General features: G+C 41.2%; 1 protein-coding gene across 5 annotated transcripts in view; it reads left to right on the top strand.

Annotated features, from left to right (window-relative positions):
* The first annotated feature begins 417 nt into the window (after nucleotides 1-417).
* Nucleotides 418-16,734, top strand: part of XRN2 (5'-3' exoribonuclease 2) — an 88,224-nt gene continuing 71,907 nt past the window's right edge. The window contains exon 1 of one of the 5 annotated variants that reach the window (XM_025398703.1): nucleotides 418-1,161. In XM_025398703.1, the coding sequence (XP_025254488.1) occupies nucleotides 777-1,161 (385 nt within the window). In that variant the 5' untranslated portion in view covers nucleotides 418-776. Of the gene's footprint in view, nucleotides 1,162-1,473; nucleotides 1,530-16,734 lie in introns of those variants that run through there. The other 4 variants (XM_025398704.1, XM_025398705.1, XM_025398706.1 and 1 more) reach the window with 4 other exon arrangements.

Raw genomic sequence — 16,734 nt, forward strand, 5'->3', positions numbered from 1 at the left:
ACCAAGAGGGGATTCAGGGAGACTTCCAGGCTTGAGCAAACGGACAAATAAACCTCCTCTTCCAGACCTCTCCTTACATATGAAAAAAATTCGTTTGAGACCACCAGAAAACAAAGGATAAAAGTATCGTGTTAGAACAAGGACGGATTAAAAATGACCTTTGCTTGAATTGAAACAAGCGATGTGCGTAAGTGACTTAACCCCTCTATAACTTGGCTTTCTTATCATTTACACGAGGGTGCTAACAGTACCCTCACAAGGCTCAAGTGATGATTACACAGGGCAATCCCTTAGTCAATGTCTTGGTACACTGTAAACGCTCAGAAAATGCTGGAAAATCACATTAGCAATTAGTTTATACCCATAATTGTAGCTAGAAGGTTGTATTGGATGCTAAACCCCGGCTAGATTCCATTCGGTAACTATTATAATTATTTATTTGCATAAATAACAAGCAAATTGTTGGTGCAAACCAGCCATTATTACTGTAAAATACTTTAAAATGCTCCTTTCGATAGTCCAGTTACGTACTGTGGCACAAAACCAGGAGAAACCAGGAAATGGAAATAACGAGTGAGTTTTGATGCTTCGATTCTATCCTAGATAGAGATGGGTGAGAATGGAGGCAAAAGAAGACATGCTCTTCCAAACAAGAGGTAACCAAACGGGCAAGGGAGACCTCCCCCGGGCCTGCAGAGCGCAGAGATTCTGCGCTCAGGGAGCCGGAGGGCTTGGGGCTGAGAGACCCCGGCGGAGCCGCGGCAGAGTAGTCGCCCATGAGCCCCCGCGACTCAGACGCGCTCGGCTTCGCGCTCCGTGGCTGGGACCACCGAGGGCGAGCTGCAGCCTTCCCTACCCAGTCCGCCGCCGGACCCCGCCTCCCACAAGCAGCCCGGCCAGGCCCTTTTCCGCCGCTCAGTCACCCAGCCGAGCCTCCTTCCCAGTTTCCCCGGCGGCGGCGCCGTGACGTCACTTCCGGTCTCAGGGGCGCACGTGGGAGGAAGTGCTGGTGCCCTCAGCCGCCGCTCCCGTCTCTTTGGTTACGCTCGTCAGCCGGGCAGCCGCCGCCTCCAGCCGTGTGCAGCTATGGGAGTCCCGGCGTTCTTCCGCTGGCTCAGCCGCAAGTACCCGTCCATCATAGTCAACTGCGTGGAAGAGAAGGTGAGGAGGCTCCAGGCGCCCGCCACACTCGAGCCGGGGGTCCTGGCACGTCTAGGCCGCGGCCCTCGGGCTCCGCCGCCTGCCCCCGGGGAGCCTTGCCGAAGCTCGCGCCCTGCTGCCAGCCTCGCGAGCAGTCGCAGCCCCACACGCGGTGGGACGCGGGCTGTGGGATTCAGGACCCCGGGGGCTAGGGATTCGGGACCCTCGGCTGGGCAAGGGCCTATCTGGTTCTGAACTCGGAGGGCCGCTCCTCCCCTACCCGCTTTTTCCCGGCACCGGAAGGCCCCGCCCACTGCTTTGTTTCCTCTCGAGACCGCGCATTTTGGGTCTCGGAAGAGGTTCAGAGGCTGTTGAGCAATGCATGCCAGGTCGGCTGAGCTAGCGGGTTACGGATGCACGGATTCGGAGGCCTGCTTTTTGACAACCTTTTAAAGGAATCCCTGGCGGCGAGCTTTTCGTTGTTTATCAGTCGTGCCTGAAAGGTTTTCTCCTAGTGTTCAGGACCATTTGTTGTTCTGGTTAGATTGGGCGCTGAAAGCAGTATGTCAGGTCCAGGACGAACGCTGTAGAATTCTGAGAAGTTACTCTTCTCTGTGTGCCCCGACTACTGGACAGGGTGGGTGCTTGTTGAAAATTTCAAGATTGCTGGATATACTCGAGCAGTACAATTTTTATTGTTAATATGTAAGTAGATTTTTGGCCATTATTGAGTTTTGTTTTTATTGTTTTCATCATTCCTTGCGAGTTCGATTTTGTACACTTAATTAGAATTTCTGGATTGGAAATGTTCGGAGGCACATCATTCGTACCTCACTCCTTGGTTTTTGAAGGCAGTGCTTGCCTGTCAGTGTGAACTTATTTCTGCTTTTTTTTTTTTTTAAACTTTCTTGGCTTCTATCCAAGGAGGAACCGAAAGCCTTGTTTTAGTGACATTCCCACTATTTCTTGTTTTTTTTTTTTTTTCAAAAAGCAACTGCTAAATTGAATGCTTGCTTCCTTTGTAAAATTTTAATCGAACTTTATTGAACTTTTACGTGGGTTAAACAAAAAGCAACAGTTCTTGCTCTACCCCTTCTCATCCCATTTCTCCACTTTTAACTGTTTTGGTTCTGTCTCTAAGTATACTTATACTTTATCGCTTTTAGATCTGTTGAATTCTAGCTGGATAGGAGAGGATTTAGTCACTTATTCAGCCTCCCTCTATACTCTTAATGGAGTAAATCACTATATATATTTCATTGGTAAGCTTTATAACTAAGTAATTTGCCTTTTTCATTCCATCACCTGTGTAAAGTATCCCTTGACTTAATGCTTTCTAAGGTCGATCTTAGCTTTTCTTCCCTTTCACCTCAAGTTTGTCAGCTGTACTTTGCGTTGTGAGCATCCAAAATTAAATGATCAGGGCTTTGACTATACAGATTTAAAAAGCTGAAAAATCAAATCGGATAGTTGAGTGTTGACACTGTGTGGATTCAAGTTATGTACTGCGATTTTGTTTTTTGTGCTGCTTTTGTCTTTTTCCCTGGAGGTGCCTTTTTTTTTCCACTTTACATCTTTCTGCACCCAAACTCTATTTTACCAGGTAGTCTATCAAGAGTCTTTCTTTTTGAAGAGTCCTCCTTGGGGTCTTCTTTATTTTTGTTGCTGTCATACCTGGCTATTCTGTAGGCTTGCTGGAAAGCTGCATCTGGGATTTTATTATTATTATTGCTGTCATATCTTTCTTCAGTGAGAGGTACTGTTTTCTGGATCAGCATCTTTCTTCATTTGTTTTAGAAACGGAGTCTTCTTCCCTCTCTTAGGCTGGAGTACAGTGGCGTGATAGTGGCTCACTGCAACCTCCGGCCTCCTGGGTTCAAGCCATTCTCATGCCTCAGCCTCCGGAGCAGCTAGGACTACAGGTGTGCACCACCACGCCCAGCTAATTTTTTTTTTTTTTTTTTTTTTTTAGTAGAGACAGGGTTTTGCCATGTTGGTCATGCTGGTCTCAAACTCCTGACCTCAGGTGATCCGCCTGCCTCAGCCTCCCACATTGCTGAGATTACAGGCATGAGCCAACACACCTGGCTTTTTTTTTTTTTTTTTTTTTTTTTTTGTATTTTTAGTAGAGACGGGGTTTGCCATGTTGGCTATGCTGTTCTCTGTCGTGACATCACATGATCCGCCTGCCTGGGCCCCCCTTGTGCTGGGATTACAGGCGTGAGCTATGGCACCTGGCCCGTCTTTCTTCCTTTAAATCTTTTCTTAGTTTTTATTCTTAATTCTTTTTTTTTTTTTTTTTTTTTTTTTTTTTTTTGAGACGGAGTCTCGCTCTGTCACCCAGGCTGGAGTGCAGTGGCCGGATCTCAGCTCACTGCAAGCTCCGCCTCCCGGGTTTACGCCATTCTCCTGCCTCAGCCTCCCGAGTAGCTGGGACTACAGGCGCCCGCCACCTCGCCCGGCTAGTTTTTTGTATTTTTTAGTGGAGACGGGGTTTCTCCATGTTAGCCAGGATGGTCTCGATCTCCTGACCTCGTGATCCGCCCGTCTCAGCCTCCCAAAGTGCTGGGATTACAGGCTTGAGCCACCGCGCCCGGCTATTCTTAATTCTTAAGAAATGCTGTGTGGGATGTGAGATTTCCGAGTCATTGTAGGCCCCAAAATAGCTCCATTCTACCCTTATACACGTGAGTGATCATTAGCTAGGCATGGATTTCGAGGGTTTTTTTTTTTTCTTTGAGACAGCGTCTAGCTCTGTCACCCAGGCTGGAGTGCAGTGGTGTGATCTTGGCTCACTGCAACCTCCACCTCCCGGGTTCAAGCCGTTCTCCTGCCTCAGCCTCCCAAGTAGCTGGGACTACAGGTGCGCCACAATGCCTAGCTAATTTTTGTATTTTTAGTAGAGACGGGGTTTCACCATGTTGGGCAGGCTGATCTTGAACTCCTGACCTCAGGTGATCCACCAGCCTCTGCCTCCCAAAGTGCTGGGATTACAGGCATGAGCCATCACACCTGGCCAGGAATTCGAGTTTTAGTATTAGGTTCCCTGAAAACTTTGAAAGAAATTGTTCTTTTGTACTCTCTCATCTAGTGGTGTTGATGACAAGTTCGGTATTAATGTGATATATTTATTTAACCAGCAGTTATATAGCATTTACCATTGTCTTAAGAAGTTTATTAACTTGTTTGATCCTTACAACCACATGACTCCTACTGTTGTAATTATTTTTATTACGTACAAATAATAGAAGCATGATATTTAGAGACAACCAATATTGTTATTATGTTATGGTGGCTCACACCTGTAATCCCAGCACTTTGGGAGGCTGAGGTGGGTGACCATCCTGGCTAACATGGTGAAACCCGTCTCTACTAAAAATACAAAAATTAGCTGCGTGTGGTGGCGTGCCAGTAGTCCCAGCTACTTGGGAGGCTGAGGTAGGAGAATCCCTTGAACCTGGGAGGCGGAGGTTGCAGTGAGCTGAGATCGGGCCACTGCACTCCAGCCTGGTGATATAGCGAAATTCCGTCTCAGAAAAATAATGATTATTTTTGTTTATTATTATTACAGATGAGAAAATGGAAACACAGCAGGGTAGAGTATCATAGATACCAAGGTCCCTCAGCTGATAAATGTCAGAGCTAGTGTGGAAACCAGAAGGACTTCATTTCTGTGCTCGTATGCTTTCATTCTTTTGTGATCAGTTTTCCTTTCTAGATTTTAAAAAGATCTTTTTCTTGATAGTATAAACTTTCATTATTAGGTACCTAGGTATAGATGTTATTTTAAATTCAGATTCATTTTGATCAGTACGTGGCTCACTCTTTGAGTCTGGAGTCTTATGTTCTTCAAACAGCATTTTAGGGAATGCTGTTTGATGATTTCTTGACGTTTTTCTCTTCCCTTTCCAGACTCAGGATACTGGTTCTCCTAGACTCATGTATTCTTATTTTTATTTTCTCTCTCATTCTCTGGCTTTCCTTGAAACCTCCGCCAGCCTTTGGCCTTTTTGCAGCTTTGTTGAGGTATACTTGACATAGAATCAACTGCAGGTAATTAAAGTGTACAATTTTTTTTTTTTTTTAAACTTTCTTTAAAGATGAGGTCTTGCTCTGTCACCAGGCTGGAATGTAGTGTGCAATCACGGCTCACTGCAGCCTCAAACTCCTGGGCTTAAAGTGTATAATTTAATACAGTGCATACATCTGTGAAACCAGCACAACCAAGACAGTGAACGTGACCTCCAAAACATTCCTTCTGCCCTTTTGTAGTTCCTTTCTACCATCCCTCCCTGCTATCTGTCTTGTCAACCACTGACTGATTTGCTTTCTGACCCTATCGATAAGTTTTCATTTTCTATAATTTTTTATAAATGAGATTATATAGTATATACTCATTTTTTGCCTCAGTTACTTTCATTCATCTTATTTATTTTGAAATTCATCCATTATTGTATGTGTAATTAGTTTCTTTTTTTTTTTTTTCCCCTTGTTTTTTGAGACGGAGTCTTGCTCTGTTGTCCAGGCTGGACTGCAGTGGTGCAATCTGGGCTCACTGCAGCCTCTGCCTTCTGGGTTCAAGCAATTCTCCTGCCTCAGCCTTCCGAGCATCTGGGATTACAGGCGCATGCCACCACACCTGGCTAATTTTTCTATTTTTAGTTGGGACGGAGTTTCACCATGTTGGCCAGGCTGGTCTTGAACTCCTAACCTCAAGTGGTCTGCCTGCCTCATCTTTTAATTTTTGGATAGTATTCTGTGTGTAGATACACCACATTTTATTTATTTACTCAGATGATTGATGAACATTGGGATTGTTTCCAGTTTTTGGCTTTCAGAAAAAGAAACCTATGAACATCTGTGTACAAGTCTTTGTAGGGACATACACTTTCATTTATTTGGGGGAAAAAAGATTAGGAGTGAAATGGTTGGATTGTATAGTAGGTGTGTGGTTACTTAAATAGAAAAACCTGCCAGACTTTTTGTTTTTCATACTGGTCGTGCCATTTTACGTTGGCAGCAGCAGCATATCAGGGTTCCAGTTGCTCAACTTCCTCACCAACACTTGATATGGTTAGCCCTTTTAGTTTTAGGTATTCCAGTGTACTGTTACCTTATTGTGGTTTTAAGTTGCATTTCCCTCAGATGCTTGTTTGCTTTCTGTATATTATCACGGGCGAGGTGAGGCATCTGTTCAGATCTTTTGCCCATTTTTACCTTCGGTTGTCTTACTTAAATGTAGAGTTTGTTACATATTCTAGATGGAAATCTTTAGTTTGATATATCTTTTGCAAATGTTTTCTTTTAATCTGTGGCTTGTCTTTTTACTTCTTAACAATGTCTTGGGAGCAAACATTTAAAAATTATAGTGAAGTCTGATTAATTTTTTCCCTTTATATTTCTGCTTTTTGTATTTAAGAAATCCTTTGTCAAAGCCAAAGTCTCTGTGTTTTCTTAGAGAAGTTTTATAGTTTTAGTTCATTCTATGGTTTCCATTTTTTGGTCTAATTATGTGGTGAATTATCGGTCTTTATATCCTAAAGCCACCTTGCATTCCTTGGATTAAACCCCACTTGATCATGTTGTATTATTTTTATATACTGTTGAAATCAGTTTGCTAAAGTTGTCTTGAGAATTTTTATGTCTCTGTTCACAAAAGATATTTGTAGCACTCTTAATGTCTAGTTTAGATGTCAGAATAATGTTGACCTCAAATTGAGTTCCTTCAGTTTTTTGGAAGAGTTTGTATAGAGTTAGTGTTGTTTCTTCCTAAAATATTTGATAGAATTTACCAGTGAAGCCATCTGGACTTGGAGTTTTGTGGGAAGGCTTTAAGCTGCAAATTAAGTTTCTTTAGTAGATCTAGACCTATTGAGGTTACCTATTTATTTATTTTTGGATGAGCTTTTTTAGTTTGTATCTTTCACAGGTTTTGCCCATTTCATCTAAGTCAAGCTTGTCCAACCTGTGGCCTGCGAGCTGCATGTGGCCCAGGATGCTTTGAATCCTGCCCAGCACAAATTCGTAAACTTTCTTAAAACATCATGAGATTTATGCACAGACTTTTTCTTTTTTGTCAGCTCATCAGTTATCGTTAGTATTAGCGGCCCAAGACAGTTCTTCTTCCAAAGTGGCCCAGGGAAGCCAAAAGATTGGACACCCCTGATCTAAGTAGTTGAATTGGCTGACATAAAGTTGTTCATAGTATTTTCTTACTATCCTTTTTTTTGTTAAAAATGTTTTCACTCCTTCTGTTTTTACTTCTCTTTTGTTTTTTCTTCCTATTAACTTATTATTATCCTTTTAATATTGTTAGAATCTGTAGTGATGTTCTCTCTCTCATTCCTGATACTTGTAATTCTGCTTTCTTTGTTTTGCCCCATTATCAGTCTGGCTATACTGTTCTCAGATAACTAGCTTTTGGTTTCATTGTTTTTCTTTATCTTTTTCTGTTTTCTATTTCTTTGATTCTGCTCTTATATTTATTTCCTTGGTGTGCTTACTTTGGGTTTAACTTGTTTTTTCTCCTCCTTGTTTATTAAGGTAGAAGCTGAGGTCATTGTTTTGAGACATTTCTTCTTTGATACAGATCTTTCTTTCTTTTTTTTGAGACGGAGTCTCGCTCTGTCGCCCAGGCTGGAGTGCAGTGGCCGGATCTCAGCTCACTGCAAGCTCTGCCTCCCGGGTTTACGCCATTCTCCTGCCTCAGCCTCCCGAGTAGCTGGGACTACAGGCGCCCGCCACCTCGCCCGGCTAGTTTTTTGTATTTTTTAGTAGAGACGGGGTTTCACCGTGTTAGCCAGGATGGTCTCAATCTCCTGACCTCGTGATCCGCCCGTCTCGGCCTCCCAAAGTGCTGGGATTACAGGCTTGAGCCACCGTGCCCGGCCTTGATACAGATCTTGAGTGCCATAAGTTGCCTTCTAGATATTGTTTAAACAGTGTGCCACAAATATTGACATGTTGTATTTTCATTTTCATCCACTTAGAAATATAGTCTAGAACTCCCTTTGGCCCATTGGTTATTTAAGAGTGTTACTTAATTTTCACACACGGGAGATTTTCCAGGTATTTTTTCCTGTTAGTGATTTTTAATTTAATTCACTTATCAGAGATCATACTTAATTTGAGTTCTGTTAAAGTTTATCAGACTGGTTCAGAATATGGTCTCTATGAATGGTTTATGTGCATTTGAAAAGGATACATTTTTTGCTGCTGTGAAATTTTGACTATAACCTTTGGATTTTCCTGTTTCTCCTTTCAGTTCTGTTGGTTTTTGCTCCGTGTATTTTGAAGCTCTTTTATTAGGTACATAAATGCTTAACATTGTTCTAGTTTTTTGATGAATAATATGCTTATCATGAAATGACCTTCACTATTTTTGGTTAATATTTGCTCAGAAATCTATTTTATTCGTCATTGATACAGCCAGTTATTCTGATTAGTGTTAGCATGGTGTATTTTTTTCTATCCTTTTATTTTAGTCTGTTTGCATCTTTATGTTTATAGTGGACATTTTTGTAGGTAACATAACAGTTGGGTCTGGCTTTTTAACACAGTTTGAGAATCTCTGCCCCCTCTTTTTATTGGGGTAAAACATACATAACATAAAATTACCTTTTTGACTGTTTTTAAGTGTACAATTCAATGGAACCAAGTATGTTCACGTTGTTGTGCAACTGTCACCAATGTCTATTTCCAGAACAATTTTATCATCCCAAACAGAAACTCTACCCGTTAAACAGTAACTCCTTGTCCCCCTCCCCACTTTCTGTCTTTATAAATTTGCCTATTCTAGCTACCTTATGTAAATGAAATCATAATATTTTTCCTTTTGTGTCTGGCTTATATCTCTTAGCATAGTGTTTTCAAGGTTTGTCCATGTTGTTGCATGTCTCAGAATTTTATTCCTTTTTAAAGCTGAATGATACTCCCATTGTATGTGGGAGTATATGGGAGTATATGTCACACTCTGGACACTTTTGACTGGTTCTACCTTTAGGCTATTATGAATAACACTGCTGTGCACATTGGTGTACAAGTATCTTTTTTAGTCCCTGCTTTCAATTCTTTTGAGTGTGTACCTATGAGTGGAATCATTGGATCATGTAATTCTGTGTTTAGCATTTTGAGGAACCACCAAATTGTTTTTCTAGTCTGCTTTGTAATTGGGCCATTTAGAACATTTATATTTAAAATGATTATTGATGGCCAGGCACGTTGGCTCACGCCTGCAATCCCAGCACTTTGAGAAGCCGAGGAAGATGGATCATTTGAGGCTAGGAGTTTGAGAGCAGCCTGGACAACATAGTGAAACCCTGTCTCTAAAAAAGTGACAAAAAAAAATTAGCCGAACGTAATGGTACGACACCTGTAAACCCAGCTACTCAGGAGGCTGAGGCACAAGAATCACTTGAACCTGGGAGACTGAGGTTGTAGTGAGCTGAGATCATGCCACTGTACTCCAGCCTGGGCGACAGAGCGAGACTCCGCCTCCTGGGTTCACACCATTCTCCTGGGACTACAGGTGCCCGCCACCACACCCAGCTAATTTTTTTTGTTTGTTTGTTTGTTTGTTTTTTTTAGGTAGAGACGGGGTTTCACCACGTTAGCCAGGATAGTCTCGATCTCCTGACTTCCTGGGATTACAGGTGTGAGCCACTGCGCCCGACCTTAGGTTGTGTTTTTATGATTTCATTTTATTCTCTTTGCTCACTTACTAAGTACTCTTTACTGATTCAATCATCAGCTTCTTCACTTCATGTACTTTAACTGCTTGGCTCATACAGTCTTCCATTTATCAGCTTTCTGACCATCGGAAAATGACTTAAATTCCTAAACTCTGGAGAGCTGGAGCTTCTTGTTAAAACTAAACCCCAAGATAAATTTTTTCTTTTTTTTTGAAGATGGAGTCTTGCTCTGTCGCCCAGGCTGGAGTGCAGTGGGGCCATCTCTGCTCACTGCAACCTCCACCTCCTGGGTTCAAGCTATTCTCCTTCCTCAGCCTCCCAAGTAGCTGGGACTACCAATGTGCGCCATGACGCCTGGCTAATTTTTGTGTTTTTAGTAGAGGTTTCACCACGTTGGCTAAGCTGTTCTTGAACTCCTGACCTCAGGCGATCTGCCTGCCTCAGCCTCCCAAAGTGCTGGGATTACAGGCATGAGCCACCATGCCTGGGCCCTAGATAAATCAAATAACACAGTTTAATTGAGCAGTGAACAGTTTGCCAATTGAGTGGCCCTCAGAACCAGAAGAGGTTTGGGGAGCTCTCGAAAACGGAAGTGAGATATAGAAACAGTTTGATCTTTGGCTTATTTGAATATGGCCAGGTAAGTTGGCAACCTGTGATTGACTGAAGCTGAACTGCTGTGATTGGCCGAGACTCTGCTTTCTGTTACAAAAGCGTGCTCCTAAGTTAGGCTTTTCCTTAATGGACTTTGTATAAGTAATATTGCAGTTCTTCAAGTGAAGAATCAGGAAGGAGCCATTCTCAGGCCAAATTTGGTGTAAGTTATCACACTACGCTACACTGCTGCTCCCTACAGTTTTCCCCTCTGGTGATCTCTGTGCAAGGGCTGAAACCAGTAGGCTGTGTGTCCTCATTTGTTATCAGCTGGGAATGTGTGTGTTGGGTGACTCAATTTTTCACTGCCCTGTGCATGTCCACAAATGACTGCGAAAGTACCATGATTATTAATTTTGGGGTTAAAAATAAATTTCAGTGAGTAGACATATTTGCAAATACAGGATTCATGAATAGTGAAAGTTGGCTATGTGTGTATCACAGAGGGTGGTTGTGTGGATTAGATGTATTAATACCAGTTATACATTCCTAGTATAGAAGCATTTGCTAAATGGCAGCTATTTGGGAAATCTGATTTTAGAATTTTATTTGGTGAATTAATTTTTAGTACTTTATGTGTCCAAGTAAAGGCAGAGATGTCTTTGAGTCTAACTCTTGGTGATGCTGCGTTGTAGTGTACAGTGTGGTCTTACTGTTTTCATGTAATGAAATCCAGGTTTCCTCCACTGCCTCTTTTCTCTCTTCCATTTCATTGAGTACTACTTTTGTGATAGGCTGATATCACTCTGAGGGAAGGGAGAAAAATAATATGGCGGACATTTATCCTTATCCTACATTCTATTTTCTCCAATATGATTATTTTTTTGGAGCTGGTTACCACATTCTTTAAACAGCTTTGTTGAGATATGATTTGTATACAATAAAATTCACCCATTTAAAGTGTACAGCTCAATGATTTTTAATATTTTCACAAATGTGTGCATCCATCGCCACAGTCAATTTTAGAACATTTTAATCACCTTGAAAAGAAACTTGTACTCTTTAGCTATTGTCCCTCTATCTGCTGTCACCTCTTCTCCCAACCTTAAGCAACCACTAATCTACTTTATGTCTGTATAGATTTTTCCTAGTCCGGACTTTCACGTGAGAGGAATCTATAGAATATGGTCATTTCTGGCTGGCTTCTTTCACTTAACATTACGTTTTCTTTTTTTTTTTTTTTTTTTTTTGAGACAGAGTCTCGCTCTGTCACCCAGGCTGGACTGCAGTGGCCGGATCTCAGCTCACTGCAAGCTCCGCCCCCCGGGTTCCCGCCATTCTCCTGCCTCAGCCTCCCGAGTAGCTGGGACTACAGGCGCCCGCCACCTCGCCCGGCTAGTTTTTTGTATTTCTTAATAGAGACGGGGTTTCACCGTGTTAGCCAGGATGGTCTCGATCTCCTGACCTCGTGATCCGCCCGTCTCGGCCTCCCAAAGTGCTGGGATTACAGGCTTGAGCCACCGCGCCCGGCCTTAACATTACGTTTTCAAAGTTCACCGGCGTTGTAGCACGTTTCAGTACTTTATTATTTGCTTATGGCCAAATACTGTGCCATTGTATGGATATACCACATTTTGTTCATCCATTTATCTGTTGATAAACATTTGAACAGTTTCTATCTTTTGGCTATTATGAATAATGCTGTTTTAAATATTCATGTTACGTTTCTATGTGGATATGTTTTCATTTTTCTTGGGTGTATACCTAGGGGTAGAGTTGCAGGATTACATGGTTTAATCACTTGAAGAACTGCCAGCCGCTTTCCCAGGTTCTCGCTCTGTTGCCCAGGCTGGAGTACAATGGCATGATCATAGCTCTCTGCAGCCTTGAACTCCTGGGCTCAAGCGATTCTCCTGCCTCAGTCTCCCAAATATCTTGGACTAGAGGCATGTGTCACTATGCTTGGCTAACTTTTTTTTTTTAAAGAGATGGAATTTCCCTGTGTTGACTGGTCTTGAACTCCTAGCCTCAAGTGATTGCACTATTTTATATTCCCACCAGTAATGTATGAGGGTTCCAGTTTTTCCACATTTTTGATGTGAAGCATGTTTACTGTGTGCTGCTTACCAACTTGTCTGAGTCTGATGAGATAAGGACATCCATGTACAGTGTTACATGAAGAGGGTTTATTATTTACAAATAGACAGTAAAGGACAACAGAAGCCTAGGATTCATTCTGAATGGGTCCCCCATGGCTCAGGAAATGTGCCCAGGGCAGATAGAGTCTTGACTGCAGGGGCCACACTTGCATGGTGGCAGAGGAACCCCGAAAGGCAGCCCACTCTGGGTTATACACCTCAGGGTTCATGTGACACACTGAGCTAATGCTTTGAAAAACGTCCTGCTTCCAGGGATGAAAGGTACAGAGCCCACCTTGTCCCAGGCAGTGGTGCCATCACTCAAGATGTTACATTCCTGGGAGGGACAGGAGCAAGGCTGGACATTTTTAGGCAGTTCTTCCCTATTTCAGGATATTGCATTCCCATCACATTCTACAGTCACTTTTGAGAACTATGAGCAAGAAAAGGAACTGAGTTGGTCCAAGGCCAGCCAAAGAACCATCCCACACTTGCCAACACTTGTTACCTGACTTGGCTTTAGCCGTTCTAGTGGGTGTGTGACGTGGTATTTCCTGTGGTTTTGATTTGCATTTTCCTGATGACTAGTGGTGTTGAGCATCTTTTCATGTGCTTACTGGCCATCTGTGTATCTTTTGGAGAAATGTCTATTTAGGTTCTTTGTCTCCTCTTCCCCCTTTTTCTTTGGGACAGGGTCTCACTCTTGTTACCCAGGCTGGAGGATAGTGGCACAATCTCAGCTCACTGCAACCTCCATCTCCTAGGGTCAAGTTCATCCTCCCACCTCAGCCTCCTGAGTAGCTGGGACTACAGACAGGCACTACCATACCCGACTAACTTTTTGTATTTTGGGTTGAGACAGAGTTTTGCCACATTGCCCAGGCTGGTCTCGAACTCCTGAGCTCAGATGATCCACCTGCGTCAGCCTCCCAAAGTGTTGGGATTACAGGCGTGAGCCACCATACCTGGCCTCTTTGCCCTTTTAAAATTGGGTTGGCCTGTTATTGAATTGTAAGAGTTTTAAAGAATATATTCCGAATATAAGCCCCTTATGAGAGAAATGATTTGCAAATATTTTCCCACATTCTGTGGATTGTCTGTCCACTTTCTTGATGGTGTCCTTTGAAGAATAAAAGTTTAAAATTTTGTCCGGGCGTGGTGACTCAGGCTTGTAATCCCAGCACTTTGGGAGGCTGAGGCGGGCCGATCACTTGAGGACAGGAGTTTGAGACCAGCCTGGCCAACATGGTGAAACCGCGTCTCTACTGAAAATACAGAAAATTAGCCGGGCGTGGTGGCGGGCGCCCATAATTCCAGTTACTCGGGAGGCTGAGGCAGGAGAATGGCTTGAACCCAGGAGGCAGAGGTTGCAGTGAGCCAAGATCGCGCCATTGTACTCCAACCTGGGCAACAAGAGTACAACTCAGTCTCAAAAAACAAAAAAAAGTTTAAAATTTTGATGATGAAGTGCAGTTCATCTGCTTTTTTCTTTTTATTGTTTGTGCTTTTGGTGGCATATCTAAGAATTCCACTGCCAAATTCAAGGTCACAAAGATTTACAGCTGTTTTTTGGAAGAGTTTTATAGTTTTAGCTCTTAAATGTAGGTTCATGATCCATTTTGAGTTGTTTGAGTTCAGTTGAGTTAAGGTGTGAAGTAATAGTCCAGCTTCACTTTCTTGCATTGGCTCTCCAGTTGTCCTATGCCATTTGTTGAAGACTGTTCTTTTCTCTGTTAAATGATCTTGACACCATGTAAAAATCAGCTAATAATAGCTATGTGCATTTATTTCTGGACTCAATTCCATTCCGTTGATCTAAATGTTTATCCTTGTCCTAGGACCACACTGTCTTGATTACTGTTGCTTTGTAGTAAGCTTTGAAATCAGGAAATAGAGTATGATTCCTACTTTATTCTTTTCCAGGATTATTTTGGCTATTATGGCTGCCTTGCAATTTTATATGAAATTTTATAAGCAGCTTGTCAGGTTCTACAAATAAATCAGCTGGGATTCTGGTATAGATCACATTGAATTTGTCAATCAGTTTGAGGAGTATTGTCATCTTAATGTTGAGTCTTCTGTTCTATAAATATGGGATGTTTTCTATTTATTTACAACTATTTTGATTTCTGTCAACAATGTTTTGTAGTTTTCAAAATATAAATTTTGCATTTCTTTGTTAGATTTAGCCCTAGTTTTTTGATACTATTGTGAGAATGTTTTAATTTTATTTTTGGAATACTCATTGCAGGTGTATAGAATTGTAATTTATTTTTATATATTGATTTTGTATCCTATAACCTTGCTGAAGTCATATATCCTAATAATTTTCTAGTAGATTCCTTAGGATTTTCTATATAGAAAATCATGTCATGTGCAAATACAGTTTAATTTCTTTTTTTCTAATACCAATACGTTTTCTTTTTCCTGCCTAATTGCCCTGGCTGGAACCTCCAGAATAGAAGTGGCAAGAGCAGGCATCTTTGTCTTGTTCCTGATTTTAGAGGGAAAGCATTTAGGCTTTGACCGCCAAGTGTGATGTTAACTGTTGGATTTTTTGTTTTGTTTTGCAGATGCCCTTTATGTTGAGAATTTCCATTCTATTTCTAGTTGAGTATTTTTTTAATCATGAAAGTGTTAGATTTTTCTAATGCTTTTTCTGTATAAAGATGATCATGTGGTTTTGCTTTGCAATCTGTTCATATGATGTGTTTCATTGATTGGTTTTTGGATGTTCAACCAACTTTGCATTTCCAGGATAAATCCTACTTGGTCGTGGTGTATAATAGTTTAATATATTGCTGACTTCTGTTTGCTAGTCCAGTCGTCTTGCAGTATCTGTGAGGGATTGGTTCCAGGACCTCCTGTGGATGCCAAAATCAATAGAGTCTCAAATTTCTGATATATAATGGTTTAGTATTTGCATATAATCTATGCACATCTTCTCGTATATTCTAAATAATCCCTAGGTTACTTAAATACCTGGTACAATGTAAATGCTGTAGTTGTTACACTGTATCGTTTAGGGAATAATGACAAGAAAAGGTCTGCACATGTTTAGTACCAACACAACTGTCCATTTTTTTCCTGAATATTTTCGATCCGTGATTGGCCTATTCCACAGAGTAGAATCAACAGATGTGGAGGGCTGACTGTATTCTGTTGAGGATTTTTGCATCCATGCTCATAAGAGACGCTGGTCTGCAGTTTTTTCTTTTATGTTTTTGTGTGGTCTTGGTATTGGTCATATTGGCCCAATAAAATGTATTCAGAATTGTTGGGAAGAATTCATGAAGAATTTGTACTAATTCTTCTTTTGAATGTCTGATGTAGTTCAGCCGTGAAGCCATTTAGGCTTGGACTTTTCTTTGTGAATAATTTGTGGATTACTGATTTAATCTCTTTAACTTGTTACGGGTTTATTCGGATTATCTCTTTCTTGAATCATTTTTGGTAGTTTGTGTCTTTCTAGTAATTTGTCCATTTCATCTAAGTTATCTAATTTGCTGGTGTATGACTATTTATAGTGTTTCTTTATCATCCTTTTTTTGTTTTTATAAGGTTAACTGTAATGTCTGCTCTCGTCTCTGATTCTAGTAATTTGAATCTTCCTTCCTTTTTCCTTAATCAAACTAGCAGAAGGTTTGTCATTTTTGGTTGATCTTTTTAAAAAACTAGCTTTGTTGGTTTCGCTTTTTCTCTGTTTTTAAATTTTCTTTTCATTAATTTCTGCTCTAATCTTTTATTCTTTCTGCTTGCTTTAGGTTTAGTTTACTCTCTTTTGGTATCTTAGGTGGAAAGTTAGGTAATTGATTTGAGATTTTTTTTTAATTAACTTTTTCAGAGCCAAATACTTCTGAAGAGATATTTCTTAATGTAAGCATTTACAACTATAAATTTCCATCTGAACACTGCTTTATATGTATTCCGTAACATTTTGTATATTGTGTCTTCATTTGTATTGATCCCAAAGTATTTTCTGATTTCCTGTTTGATTTCTTCCTAGACCCCTTGGTTATTTGACAGTGTTGTTTAATTTCCACATATTTGTGAATTTGCTAATTTTTTTTCTCTTAGTGATTTCTAATTTCATTGTGGTCAGAGGATATACTTTGTATTATTTCTATGCTTTTAATTTTTTCGAGAGCGTATTTCATGTACACCTGAGAATG

Source organism: Theropithecus gelada, chromosome 10 (assembly GCF_003255815.1).
Source record: "Theropithecus gelada isolate Dixy chromosome 10, Tgel_1.0, whole genome shotgun sequence".
In the NCBI taxonomy this organism is placed as follows: Eukaryota; Metazoa; Chordata; class Mammalia; order Primates; family Cercopithecidae; genus Theropithecus; species Theropithecus gelada.